Source organism: Balaenoptera acutorostrata, chromosome 8 (genome assembly GCF_949987535.1).
Source record: "Balaenoptera acutorostrata chromosome 8, mBalAcu1.1, whole genome shotgun sequence".
Taxonomy (NCBI): Eukaryota; Metazoa; Chordata; class Mammalia; order Artiodactyla; family Balaenopteridae; genus Balaenoptera; species Balaenoptera acutorostrata.
In genome coordinates this window covers 108527001-108541635 of record NC_080071.1, presented here as the reverse complement: position 1 = coordinate 108541635, position 14635 = coordinate 108527001, and the positions used below count along the sequence as shown (strand labels likewise).

The 14635-nt window shown below is 58.3% G+C and overlaps 1 protein-coding gene across 4 annotated transcripts in view; it reads right to left on the bottom strand.

Moving 5' to 3' along the window:
- The window catches only part of TFCP2L1 (transcription factor CP2 like 1), a 66319-nt gene that overhangs the window by 16078 nt on the left and 35606 nt on the right, over positions 1-14635 (bottom strand). For all 4 annotated transcript variants that reach the window (XM_057551878.1, XM_057551879.1, XM_057551880.1 and 1 more), the window contains 9 exons: positions 13761-13837; positions 13107-13212; positions 12317-12423; positions 11011-11163; positions 7467-7577; positions 4710-4801; positions 2889-2937; positions 2714-2807; positions 450-540 (listed from right to left, as the gene is read on the bottom strand). In XM_057551878.1, coding sequence (XP_057407861.1) covers positions 450-540; positions 2714-2807; positions 2889-2937; positions 4710-4801; positions 7467-7577; positions 11011-11163; positions 12317-12423; positions 13107-13212; positions 13761-13837 — 880 coding nt within the window. The remainder of the gene's footprint in view (positions 1-449; positions 541-2713; positions 2808-2888; positions 2938-4709; positions 4802-7466; positions 7578-11010; positions 11164-12316; positions 12424-13106; positions 13213-13760; positions 13838-14635) is intronic.

Here is a 14635-nt window from a genome sequence, read left to right as displayed (position 1 = left end):
GCTCATTTCATCCTCACACACCTACGATGGAGGCAGGACCACCCTCCCCTTCTACAGATGAGGAAACTGAGGCTCACGGGGGTTAAGGGTTTGGCCCAGTTGCCAAGTTCCTAAGAGGCAGATGTGGGATTCACACCCGCAGTGAAAACTGCGCTGTCCACGTTGTGCCTATTTAGACCACACGGTCCACGCCTGCCCCCCCAGCAGGAGCAACAAGAGGCAGCTGGAAGCCCAGGACCGTGCAAGCATCTGAGAACCAGAGGAAGCAGCCAAGGGGCTGAGACTCAGAGGCCAAGGCCCCCGTCAGAGAAGAGGGAGGGAGGGAAGGAGAGGGCTTCCAGGCAGAGTGGGCTGCGAGCCACGGCATCTCACTTCCCCGCGGGGGCTGCCACCCCACTCCTGGCGCCTCCCAGCCACACCCTGTGCCCCCAGCGGGCACCGACACCCACCTGCCTTTGATGGCGTTAAAGAGCCGGATCCCATCTGCAGGGCCGCAGATCTGGACCAGGTCATCACGGGACATCTTTAGCAGGTCAGCACCTGGGCAGGTAGATGGGGCCGCCTGTGACCTGGGGTGCGGGGGAAGGGCTGCACCTGCAGACCCCGGGGGAGGGTCGAGCCAGCCTCACCCTCAGGGGGTACAGGCGTCCCACAGGGAGAAACAGCAAGAGCTAAACAACGTCAGGAGACCACAGCCCCAGAGATGTCAGAAGCTCAACAACTGGTTTCACAAAGTCAGCGGAACCGACGGGCATTTGCAGAAGTCAGAAGCCCTCACCGCCTCTGGCTGCCTGGCCCTCCCTCTGGACCTTTTATTGGCATCACTGTCAGTGATATATCTTATCAGTATGATTACATGTGCACGTGTCTGGAGACGAAAGCTCACAGCTCCCCTGCCGTTCTGAATGCACCCGGGCACCCGTGCACCCGTGCACCCGTGCACCCAGTGCCCAGGTCAAGAGGCAGGACATTCCCACCACCCCACAGGCCACTCACCTCCCCCACCCTCACCTCTGGGGAACTGCTCTCCCCACTTCTCACATGCAGAGGAGTTTTGCTTGGCTTTTAGCACCTGTGTGAACGGAACTGAACAGTATGCACTTTTCTAGGTCTGGCTCTCCCTCCAAGTTCCGTTTAAGGGCTCATTCGTGCTGCATGTAGCTGTGGATCATTCATGCCCACTTTTAGGTAGTATTCACTGCACGAATCAAGCACAATTCCTGTACGCCCTCCCTGCCGATGGGCTGGGGGGGTGCTCCCAGTGTGAGGCAATCATGAGTAACTGTCCGTGAGCATCCCGGTACGTGGATGAGGACGAGCCCCTTCCTCGAAGCCCGAGGAGTCCCCTAGAGGCTTGTGCCCAGGGGGGCTCCGCAAGGCACAAGGATGCCATCAGCCTTCTGCGGAAAACGTCACAACATCCGCCCCCGTTTCCTGCTACAGTTACGATACAGTTTTAGGTACAACACTGCAGGTACACTGGCTCCCCTTCCCTGGGGAATAAAAGCCACACTCCCTGCGCTCTCCAAGAGGGCCCCTGGGCGCCTCTCTGATCTCACCTGCCGCGCGGCCCACTCAGCCCCATCACCGGGGCCCTCTGCTCCGTAGCCACACCTGGCAGGCTCCACCTTGTGCCTGCCCTCTGCTTGGAAAGCTCATCCTCCCACACCCACCTGGCTCGTGCCCTTGCCTTTCCAGGCTTTGCTCAAGGACGCCTCCTCGGCACGGCCGACACCACCCCCTCCTTAAGGGGGAGGCTCCCCTCCACCCTCCTCCCGCCCAGGCTGGCCCAGGTCCCTCCACCAAGCCTGCACATCCCAGAAGGGACACAGCGTGTTGAGATGGGCGGTTTACACCTCCGCGCCGACTCAGAGCTGCCCGAGGACCGGGTCCCTGCCCGACTGCCCTGGTACTGTCTACCCCCAGCACAAAGAACACGCTCAGAAAAGCTGAGCTCAGGGACTTCCCTGGCCGTCCAGGGTTAGGACTCGGCCCTCTCATTGCGGGCGCCCCGGGTTCAATCCCTGGTTGGGGAACTAAGATCCCGCAAGGCGCGCGGTGCAGCCAAAAAAAAAAAAAAGAAAAAGAAAAGCTGAGCTCAGAGACCACGGATGGGGTGCTGGTTCCCTTCCGCTGCCACAGATGTTCTTGAGGGCCAGTCTTCTGGTTTCGGCCAACACTTGACTCCCTATCACTCTGGACCGACTGCCGGGGAGCAAGATTCAGGGCTGTTACCCTGTCCCCCAGTGCCCCCGGCTCAGGGCTGCTGTCTGATGGGACCACCAGCAAGGGCTTGAAAAACCTTTAGAGAAGGAAGAGCGGCTTTCCCTTCTCGCCTGTGGCCGTACCACCATCTCCCGGGTCACGGCTCCGGAGACAGCACGACGAGCAGCGTTTGCGAGGAAAAGGCTGGGAGGCTTGCTGAGTGTGCACTGGCCTGTTGGCTAAGGGGCTCTTCTGGGCGAAGCAGAGCCCACACTGCGGGTGAGGGGCATCTTGAAAAGGCTCCCAGACGGTCCTCCCGCAAAGCCACGCTCGGCTGGACACCTCAGGGGCAGGAACCGCCCACGAGCCCTCGGCCCAGGGCCAACACACACAAGTGACCACACGCCTCTGGGTCCCCAGGACAGACCGCGGCCCCTGGGGAGCCAAGGGCACATGCTGAGCGTTGCGAGGTCCTCGCGGGTTCTGAGCACCATTCAGAGATGCTCACCCGAGAAGCTGGCGAAGAGCCGGCAAAACTGGGAGAACCTGTTGCGGTGGAGCCACTGCTGGGCGTCCTGCATGGAGGCCGAGGGGAGCAGGTGCTGCGGGCAGAGAGGACAGGCCTTGAGCGGGTGCTCGGTCTGCATGGGGCAGGCAGCCAGCGCCCAGCCGCAGACACTTACGTCACTGCCCACGGGCAGGGCCTCCACCGGGTGGGTTGGGGAGCTGTTGCTGAAAGGAAGAAGAGAGGTGGTGAGCGGCCAGGAAGCTCCTTCCCGGCTGAGGATGCTCCCCGCCGGCCCGCCCTTCACTTCCCTCTGCTCCGGGGCTCATTGGAAATGAAATGGGTCCTCGAGAAAAATACAGACCTGCTCCGTCCCTGGAAAGCCCTAACAAAGCCTCCGGTGTGGATGGGGGTTCTGATTAACTACACACCCTCGTCCCTCAGCTAAGGCTCCGGGGCTCGTTTTGGCCAGATGCTGTGGTCCCCACCCCGAGCCCCAGCCCGAGGGAAGGGCAGGTTGACCAAGCAGACCGGGACACATGCCTCACAGGGACTCAGTGCTGGGACAGCGAAGGGCCAGCCACACCCAGGAGAGGGCAGAGGAGTCCCTCGGGGAATTATTCTGCAGCGAACAAGCACCCACAGTTTGGTATCTGCCACGAGAAAACCACTCTCACGTTTTTCCCCAAAGGGAGGCAGAGACCTGAACGCCTGGGTTTTTAAGTCAAGAGAAAGACGCATTGAGAGACGACCCTTCCAGATGGACAGTGGCGATGGTACAACTTGAACGGACTTAATATTACTGACCTAGCCGCTTAAAAAGGTAAATTTTACGTTTTGTGTATTTTACCACAATGAGAAAAAAACAGACCCCTGAGGGGATGACCCCTAGACCAGTCATCGGTGACTACAGATGCACGTCATCAGGGTCTAGGGGGTGCCAGGGACTTTATACATGTTCCCCTGACGCTGCGTGGAATTCATGCTCCCCCGGTAGTGAGGAAACCGGAGCTGCAGGAGGTTAAGGAACTTGCCCCCAGAAAAGTGAAGATTTAAGACTAGGTCTGCCTGAATCTAAATATGACAGCCCTTCCTTGTGCCCCCTCTCAAGGAGGATGGTCCTCACCTTGTAAATCAAGTTCATGTCTCGCTTGCCCATCAGTAGTTATCTCTCTAGCAAGCATGGGCTCCGTTCTGCATGTTCTACCCTCACCTGTTAAACCCGCCTGGCAACCTCCCTGCCTCACCCTGCCCCCACGAACAGGATGGGCAGAGCCGTCACAGTGATGCCGCGGCCCTGGGACAGGTGGGACAGGTACCCGCTGGTGCAGCCCTGTCACCTCAGAGTCAGCACCGCCTGCGCCTTGGCAGGGCTGGGTGACCAGCAGTGAGGCCGCTTCTGTGCTGCCGGCCCTGACCCCTGACTCCTGAGCTGAGTCCCACTGTCTAGTGACCATGCACAAGGGTGCAGAAAGATCTAAGAAGCTCCTCCAGGGACCTCCCTGGTGCTCCAGGGCTTAGGACTCGGCGCTTCCACTGCAGGGGGCGCGGGTTTGATCCCTGGTCAGGAACTAAAATCCTGCAGGCCGCTTGGCGCGGCCAAAGAAAGGAAGCCCCTCCAGCCACTGCAGGGTCCAGAGGTCTGCCTCCTGAGGCCCTCGATGCCCAGGAGGTGGGCTTTCCCCAGGGAGGCACCAGGCAGGCTACCTCAGGGGGCTGGCCCAGGACCCCCGCAGCCCAGCCCACTTTAACCGGGGGACAGGGAGGGTGCTTGGTGCTCGGCTGCCCTAGCAGACAGCCTTTCTAGAGGTGTGTTCAAGCACAAAAACCTGTACACGTGATGCTAAAAATGGCTGTGAATGTAACACCAGTCAGCCGCCCTGAAACCCAAATCGATGCCAGGCTACAAAAGGAGCAGAGACCCAGGGAGGAAAGTGAGGAAAGGAGCCCACACCCGTGCTCACTCCAGGGACCGCAAAGGGAGAGAGGGTGCACGTACCCTTCGCCAAGGCCGAAGCTGTTCGGAGAGCCGTTGTAGCTTGGGGACGAGGCACTGTTCACCTGGTAAACCACGTCGGGCCACGGGGAGCACTGCAGGGAGAGAGCACAGGACAGCAGTGTTGCCGGCCAGGCCACTCGGTGCGAAACCACGATCCTTCCACACCCAGCCCACACTGACCCGGCGCTCGGGGACGGGCACGCTGCTAGGGTCACACCGAAGAAACCAGGTAGGGCAGAGAAGAGACAGTCCCCAGAGCAAGCAAAGCACGACACATGTCTGTCTGAGCTTCCGAGGAGTCAAAGCAAAGAGGGAAACCTCATCGGTCCCTTGATTCCTGGGTCCACAAGAAAAGAGACTAAAAAGCAAGACAGACCAGTTGCCCACAGGCGGGTCTTCACGGTGCAGACAAATGCACGAAACAGGGAGCACGGGGCCACAGACCACTGCCAAGAGAAGATCGCCAGTGAAGCTCAGTATCAGAATCTCCCGATGGGCCTCAGCTGAGGGGGACAGACGAGGCGTCTCCACACTGACCGGGAGCAGCCCCCTTCCAACCCAAGTCTTCGCGCATTTACTGCATTTCAGGAGCTCCCCCGCTTGCAGACCAGGGAGACGCAGCAACACGAAAGCTGTGACCCCTGAACTCCAGGAACTTCTTGTGCGGAAGCTCAAACGAACACGCGAGAATCCCCCAAGGAAAGCAGAGACGTCGGGCGCTGCCTGGTTGGGGGCGGCAAGGGGCAGCCCGCGCCCCAAGCATTCACTGCTTCCCTTCCCGGTGACGACACCGCTTTGGACACGGCCAGTCGGAAGCATGCCTGAGATTTACTATCACCCACCCGACCCCAGGGTGGGTCAATATTTAACTCTGTTACGAGGGAGGCCTGGAATGCGTTGGTGCCGAATCCCGCAGCCCCGGGTCGGGGGGCGGGAGGGGAGCAGGGAGGCTGATGAACAGACAAGAGGGGATCCGGCAGCTCCCAAGGTCACAGGCCAGGTGCGGATTTCAACACCTGGCCTGGGACAGGCGCTGGGACATTGCCTGGAGCACGCCAGGGGACCTGTCCTCCAGGAGGGAAGTCAGGGGAGAGGCAGGGGCGGGGAGGAGAAGGGTCACTGGGGTGCGTCACCAGCACACACCAGGCCTGGGAAGGGCTAAGGGTCCGAGCCCGGCCCCACACCGTGCAGAGCTGGCTCTGCCCTGCTGCCAGGGGGCAGGACTCCCTGGGCCAGGGCTCTCTGGCCACTGTCAGCCTCGATGCCATGAAAAGCCAGCACACAGCTGTCTGCGCCACAGAATTAGCAGCCCTGTTGCACATACTCGTCTGTGTATGGCTTGTCACCCACACACACACACTCACACACACTCACCCTCACCCTCACACGCACACTCACACCTTCACACACACTCACACACCCTCACACACACACTCTCACACACACCCTCACACACCCTCACACACACCCTCACGCGCGCACACACTCACACACACACTCACACCCCCTCACACACACCCCCTCACGCGCGCGCACACACCCCCTCACACACACCCCCTCACGCGCGCGCACACACCCCCTCACACACACCCTCACACACTCGCACACCCTCACACACGCACGCGGGCGCACACTCACACCCTCACACACACACACACACCCCGGCCTCTTAGCCACCCGGTGCCTGGGCCTCACCCTTCACCCAGACTTAACCCCACCATGGTCAGCACTGGACCTGAGGCATCCACGGAGGGCCTCCTGAGTAAGTCAGATTATTCAGTGGACGAACCCAACACCTATTAACTGGCCCGATGGCAGGACACAGCAGGGAAGAGTTGTTAAAACCAAAAACAGAGCCCAGTAAAAGAGGCAGCAGCAGCAGTGACCCGTGACAGGAGGAAAAGGGACCTGTGGTACAAAGCATCTCAGAGGTGGCCTGGATGGAAGGACGGCTGGAGCAGGCTGGCGTCGGCGGCAGGGCTGAGAGGAAATGCACCCCAGTATCCACCCAAACAGCAAAGAACGAGAGTTATTTACAGTCTCTGACCCAGCAATCCCCCTCCGAGAACAGACGCTGCAGACATTCTTTCCACGTGCAGAACTACACACGCACAAGGTGTTCGCGGTACCCTGTGTGAAATGGCAAGAGCCTGGAAATAACCCAGTGTCCACCAAGGGGCCATCCAGACAACGAAAGCTACACAGCTGGATAAAGAACTAGAAAGCTCTTTATGAACAGACAGGAAACAGACTCCAAGAGAGGCCATGAAATAAAGACAGCCAACCACAAAACAGTGTGTGTGTGTACTGTCGGGGGGAAAAAAGCGCGCATGGGGCAAACGTGTAAGAATTGGTTTCATCTGCAGAGAACGCTGGGCCAGATACACAAGGAGCCGGGGTCGCCTGCTGCCCCGGGGAGAGAAACCGAGGCCAGGCAGTGCTGGGAAGGATATTTTCTGATGGAGATGCTCTTATACCTTTTGAATTTGGACCACATGAATATATTATCTATTCCAAAAAACTAAAATAAAAATAACCTAATTATGAAATGCGCAAACGGCAGCAGAGAGCTAGAAGGTACTTGTGAAACACCTCCCTGGACACCGGGCCTTAAATGAAAGCAGCTCCAGACAAAGGAACACACCACGATTTAACGGGCGCTCTCGGAAGAAGCATTCACCCCAAATGTGCACTTTTCCAAGGATCTAAACCAACAGCACCCTCGCCACCCCTGGTAGAAGGCTCCGGCCGGCTCACCTCTGAGAGGACGGTGGTTTCACAGGACGGCTGGTACTTCTCCTTCTCTTGGGCCGTTCTTTTCTCCATCTTCTCTCGGTCAGTCTTCTGCTTCCGGTCAGCTCCCTTTGGCTGTTAAGTGCAGAGCACAGGGGTCCAATGAGTTCAAAGCAGGCAGAGGCAGCTGTCGGGGGGAGATCCAGGGCTGAGCAGTGCCCCCCCCGCACCAAGGCCAGCACACTCCCCACCTCACCCAGAAGCCCAAGCAGGATCTCACGGACAAGAAAGCATCTCTCTCACCTCCCAGGCATCCGAAACATGGTCCTCCCTCCCGCCTGGAACCCTTCCCCACCCCGAGGGAGCTCAGCGCCTGCTACAGGGTCCTACGGGGAACTCTACAGGGTCCACCCAGCTGCTCATGCAGAAATGCTTGGAGCAGAGCTTTACCAGTGGCCACCTGCTAATGGAGAGGACCCCTCGAGAGCCTTCCGTGGGTTCCCCATGGAGAGTGACGGGAAGTGGATGAGCTAGGAGCTGGTGGCCGGGGCTCGGTCTACACTCGCAGGCCATCTTGGCCATCATGGGGCCTCCTTGCCCACAAGTCCTAGGACTACGGCCACGCTCCTGGCTTCCAGCCCAGCAGGCCCAGCTGAGGCGGACCATCCTGACCACTGGGACTATCCCCTCCTGAGTTCAGGGCCTGGTGGTCGGGGCCAGATATCAAGACTCCGCAGGGCCCAGAACTGAGCGCTTCACTCTGTAGGCAGTGGACCACACACAGTGGGCAGTCAGGGAGGAAAATTCATCCTCAAGCTCGATGGCGCCTTTGGGATCATCCTGGCGGGCACCTTCCTCAGGCTGCAGCTTTTGACTCCCAGCTCAGGAGATTTTAGGAAATAGCCCTCAGGGGGATGCCCAGGCTGGAGGGAGGGAGGTTTGCTGGGGGTCCTACGGGGACGTGAGCGACAGATCCAGTGTCCAGTGGGAGGGCCGGGCATGCGGCTGCCGGACCCCCGTCATCTGGTTTCCCTGCTTCGCCTCCGTCCTCCTGTCCCAGAAAGGAGGCCCTTCTTCCCGGCCCAGAAGCATTACTGGCGAAGCGTGGCCGAGCCTGCCTGTAGGGGGCAGCCTGCGGGCAGCCGGCGGGGCAGGGAGCGGCCCAGACACCCCCATGGAGCCCCAGGGCAGGGCTCTGAGAAGCCAGGGCTTCCCAGTGACCAGGGTGACCTGAGACGGGAGAGTGATGGGCGGTTCGGCTGGGCTGTGCCTGGCCCCAGTGCACACCCGTCTGAACTGCTGCTGGCGGCGGGGGGATGGCCAGGCCACCTCGGGCATTCTGGGGAGCCCACTTCGGGTAACAGAGGCGCCTACCCCGGGAAGCTCACGGGAGCCATGGGGAGGGCTGGGCACCCCTGGCGCAGACCGCTCCCCCCTCCTACCGCCCGGCCTGCCGCCCATTCCCAGGGCACACGCTCGGAGAGCAGTGGAATCACACTGGACACACCCACCACCTGAGGGCAGAAGACAGCCGGTGGAACCCTGGACCTGGTCTCTGCGTGACAGGGAGGGGGTGGGACTGCAGGACAGGCAGAGACCACCCGCTGCACAGCCTCGGAGCTGTGAGCCAGAATCACCCTGGACCCCGGAGCAGACCCAAGACCAGAGGCACCGGTGGACGGGGTCGGCAGACGAAAGCTCCCCAAAGATGGCCACGTCCTAATACCCAGAGCCTGGGAGGATGTTACCTTACAGGGCAGAAGGGGGCAAGGTTGCAGATGGAATTAAGATGGCCAACAACATGAGATTAAAATAGGAAGATGAGCCTGGATCATCCCGGTGGGCCCAGTGTAATGACAGGGGCTTAAGAGTGGAGGAGGGGCGAGCAGGGGAGTCAGGGCGATGCGTGTGAGAGGGGCTCCACCTTCTCCAGCTTTGAGGATGGAGGAGGGGCCACAGGCCAAGGAATGCGGAGGCCTCCAGAAGCCGGAAAGGGCAAGGGAAGAGAGATTCTCCCCTGGGGCCTCCAGAAAGGAATTCAGCCCTCCTGACGCCCGAGTCTAGCCCAGTGAGGCCCGGTTCAGACTTCTGACCTCCAGCATTAGAAGATAGTGTGTAGTGCTGAGCCACTCAGCTTTTGGCAATTCTTTTACAGCAGGAAGAGGAAACAAATATGGGGCAGAAATGGAACTTCCTTCGGAGGCCGATTTCAAGGCTTCATAATGATGCAGCGGGTTTCTGGAGGGTGCTACCACCCTGGCAGAGAAGACAAACTCACGCTCCCCCCACCATCCCTCCCTCCCCACCCAGGGTGGCAGCACTAACTGACCAAGGTGTCCCAGGGCACGGAGCCCGGCCAGGGCCTCAGAACCCTTTGCCCACAGCCCTCGGGCGGCCAGACGCTATCAGTGGGGATGAAGCCAGCCGCCCGGCTGTGTGGCCTGAGTGCAGACACGGGCAGCTTCAGGGCCTTCCAGCCAGTTGGGAAACAGGCCAGGTCACCACTCCGCCGCCAGGTTGATGGTTCTACCTGTGGGCACTTATTTCCACATCCCTCCCGAGCTCAGGAAGATCAACACTGACCCAGCTTCCTCTGGAACGAGGCCCTATTTCTACGGCCGCTCACCCTGGCATCTCCAGCCCCAGCAGACGGAGCTTTGTCGGCAAGTCCCCAGGTCCCCTGATTGTGAAAGACGGGAAGGACGGGGAAGGCACTGGGGCTGGTCCGTGCCCCATCCTGGGGCACCTGCTGGGATCTCCTGGCCGGTGGGCAGGTCCAGCCTGCTGGCGACGGGACCTGTGGTCCTGCTCGGCACCGGCCCGCCCACCCTGAGGATGGATGATGCGGGTTCCGCGGCCACCCTCCCTCCCCGCAGGGCCACCCTGAGCTGCACCACTGTGGACCGTCTTTAGGAAATACTCTGTCCAGACAGATGAGGTAAGAAGCAATGGCAGGAGACGGCAGGGGGTGAGGCGAGAAAGGAAAAGAAGGGAGGTACCAGGAGGCCACTGCACAGGGACAAGGGAAGAACATCCATTGGGATTAACACATACACACTACCATATGTAAAACAGATAACCAACAAGGAGCTACTGTGTAGCACAGGGAAATACTCCGTAATAACCTAACTGGGAAAAGTATTTGAAAATGAATAGATACATGTATATGTATAACTGAATCACTGTGCTGTACACCTGAAACTCACACGACATGGTAAATCCACCTACTTCCATAAAAATAAATAAATAAATAACATCCAAGGTCAGGACCCACACGGGAGGTCTCCTAACTTGACTTCTAAGGAGAATCTAATGGGCAACTACAGAATCTGTGGCCAAAGTGCTCGGGAGGAAAACAAAAATCTAAAACTGTGCCAATCCCAGCACTCTGGTCAAGCAGAGCCGACCCCGGCCGTGTGCGGGGAAGAAAGCAGGCGGGCTGGCTCATCAGAGCCCAGGCAGGAGCCCCGGGCCACCATGGGGACGCCGCGCTCCCTGCTGGTCCTCACCATCCCAGGCAGGGCGAGGGGCCGGGTGATGGCGGGTGGAGCCGGCGGGGCCGTCCTACCTTGAACACCTTGATCTGGCAGCTGGCCGAGTGCAAGTGCTCCGTGTACTCCCCATTCTCATTCTGCTTGAAGGTATCGATCTGCACCCGAAAGGGCACGCCCTTCTCGCCCCCGTGCTTCCTCGGGGTGAACTCTGTGCTGATGCAGTGCACCTGCAGGGGACGCGGGGGGCAGGTAGCCAGAAGCAGGCGAGGATGGGCTCTGGACCGCCCCCCGCCCACGGGCTCCTCTCCAGATGGAGGTTTCCATCCCGCACGGTCAGACCCACCTCCACCTCTCCGCTCTCCCCCAGTGCTGTCCACTCGGTCAGGCCGCCGGCCGCCCCATCCCCTAACCACAGAGGGCATGCCCTCTCACCTTTGCCCCTTGACCTTGGAGGCCCCGCCTGACCACCTAAGTCCTTGCCGTTGCTCCAGGCCCACTGACCCCGGCAGACCCCCTCACTCCTGCCCCTGAGACCCCTCCTTTGGCAAATCCCACAGACCACAGAGCAGGGACCACAGCTTAGCCCCTAAGGGCCTGGTGGCCAGGTTACTCAGGCCAGGCCAGAAGCTGGGACCACTTCTTTATTTCTCGTTAGTGCCTGTTACACAGAAGGCCCTTGACGTATACTTCTTGCTATAACACTGTGATCATGTCATAATACAATACATCTTACTGTAATAATAGTAAATGATAACATTATTATAATTCTTTTAAAATGCAATTCAAGTATTGTAATTATGCAAGGCAAAAAGATCGCTCACTCTTACTGAGCGATTACTATGAACCAGGCCTTGTGGTCATGGCTCTGTTTTCACTCTCTAATTTATAAGACAGGTGGGAAAACCAAGAGGCTCAAAAAGGGACACACAGTAAGAGAGCCAGGGGCAAGCCCGGAAGCACAGGGCCCCCGGCTGGGCCCTTGGCCACCTCTATCTGCCGTGGTGTTTAACACAAGGCCAGATTCACAACTAGGTGCTTGAGAATTAAATAATTAATTTAATAATAGAAACAATAGAAACAATTACGAAAAAAATTTTCACTTCAAATTATTTATGCTAGGCCATACTTATTTGGCAAAAAGCTTACATATTGATAAGCAAAACCCACACAGGATGCTACAACATCCCACGTCCTTTGCCCAGCCCCAGGGACCAACTAGCCCTGTGACTCTGAGCCACACTCATCCACCCTTTCAGCCTCCTTTCCTGCAGCAGAGGGCAGGAGCCCATCAGGGCCCCCCAGGCGGATGGTTTCAAGAAACGACCCAATGGACCCCAGAGCTCCAGCTTCCCCACTGAGGGCAAGCTCCCTCCCGCTCACCTGAATGAAAGCAGACGCTCTCTTCGAAGGGTCCCACAAAAACTCAACTGCATTCAGCTGGGTCGGGCTGGCCCTGGGGTCCAAGATACCAACAGACAGTGGAATATCTGTGCACATACACACACAAAAGTGCAATCGTCAGCCACTCCCAAATATTTCGGGAAGGATTCTCATCACAGGTCCAAATTCCTTACACAATTCGAAATGCCAGAAGTTCTGAAAACTAGGTTTTGCGTAACTCACTTGGCAGAATCCTGACTTGACGCCTTTACCCCATTGTGTAGAGTCATTCTGTTTTGCTGCAGGAACATTGCTCTGCTTGATTGCCTGTTGGCGATGTGACCCGAAGCTATGGGTCTACACACCTTACTGTCATTCCAACTTCTGAATTCTAAAACCCATCTGGCCCCAAGGGTTGTGGATAAAAGACCGTGGACCACTGCCTGAGCCCCCAGTTCCATTTCCACTGCCCCTCTCTGTGAGGCCCACCCTGCACTTCATCACTCATCATGATCCTTTAAGGCAGGATCTTTCTGCAAAGCCTTCCCTGCTTCTCGCTCCCTGACGGCAGGTCCTCAAATCCCACGTGCCACCCCATCCCAGCCCCCGCAAAAGGTGAACTCCCGAGGGCAGGCCTGGTGGCATGGTCACCTCCACCAGCTCCTATGGGGTTTTACACAAGGCAAAAGTGCGCCAAGATGCCCTGGACAGGCCTGGGTCCAGATGGCACCCAGGAAGGACCCCCGAGTGCCTGGAGCTCCGTCGGCCTCTCCTGGCCCGGGAGACTCACCGATGTCCAGGATGCGGTCCCCGGGCCGGCTCCACCGCCAGCCCTCCAGCTGCTGGTGCTCTGTGTACTGCAGCCGCCGGTCGTGGAACAGCACGCGGATGATGCTCTGGGCGGGGGGAGGGGGAGGGGTGGCAGTAAGGGGCAGCTGAGCGCGGGTCCTGAGAGGGACCCACAGGGAACCTGCCCTCGACCATCCCCAAGCCAGACAAGCCTCCCGCCCTCCAAGGCCTGGAGCAGCCTGGAGGCTTCCACCCCGCCCCCCTCCCAGAACCCCAGCAATACGAATGACGGCACGAACACGAGTGCTGCCCTTCTCTCCAGGGTTGCTAAGCGCTCTGCACACGTGGGTCATCTACAAACCCCTCTGCGCAGATGAGTAAACTGAAGCTCAGAAAAGGCTGGCAAGAGGCAAAGCCAGGCTGGAAGCCGAGCCTGTCCGACCCAGCGCCCGGTCCATCAGCCCACGTCCCTCTGGCTCTCAGTGCTGCCGGCCCACCCGAGGTCCCTTAGACAACACACTCCGGGGACCAGGAGCCCACCTCTGGCCCTGGAGCTTTCCCCAAACCTCCCAGGCACTCCCGCTGCAAGCCCAGGTGCTGGGACCCCGACAGCGCACCCTCAGGAACCCAGGAAGGGCACAGCCGGCAGCCTCACCTTCACGTATTTTGTGTTCAGATCCTGAAAATCTCCCAGCTTCCGATTCTCCAGCAGTCGGATTTCATAAGACTGACCTGGAGGGGGGATAATAGTACATTTTCCGTTTCTGTCTTCAAATTTGGGACACCCCCAGCTAGAGGTCTTCTCAACACCCTCAGGGCCCACCCAGGCCTCACGGCCCCGGGGACCAAAGCAGAGAACAAAGGCCACAGACAGCTCAGATCACGCTCTGGACTGGACACCCCAGTTTGTCCATGTGGCCTGGAGGGGGGCCTGGGGCTCCCAGGGTAACGCGCGTGACCCCTGGAGAGAGACAGCACCTCTATAATGTTCAAAGACATAGAATCCAAAACAATACAGTTAGCGTTAAATTTACAGAACACAACTTCGTATTTCTTTTTTCTTTTGGCCTCACCACGGCTTGCAGAACTTCCCTGACCAGGGATTGAACCCATGCCCTCTGCAGTGGAAGCGCGGAGCCTTAACCACTGGACCACCAGGGAAGTCCACGACTTCATATTTCTTTATGAAGAATACCCCCTATACACTCGGATGGAGAACACAGATACTTAAATCTACATTAAATAACTGACCGGACCCTTCCTGAGAGCAGGTTTAAAGGAACGAATAAAAGCCTGTTAAACATTGTCTCTAATTGCAGAATGAAATGCATTTTCTCAAGTTAAAAGAATTTCATGTATTTGAAAGGGTGTGGGGATTCTATTTGGGGACATGTAACCAGCACAAGCCGGTGAAAGAATGTAAATGGAGAAAAGATCCATCCATATGAACAACCCCAAACTTTAAAGTATCTGCAAATAATCTGAAGAAAACTACACATATTTTATTGGAAAATAAAATATAGCTTGAAA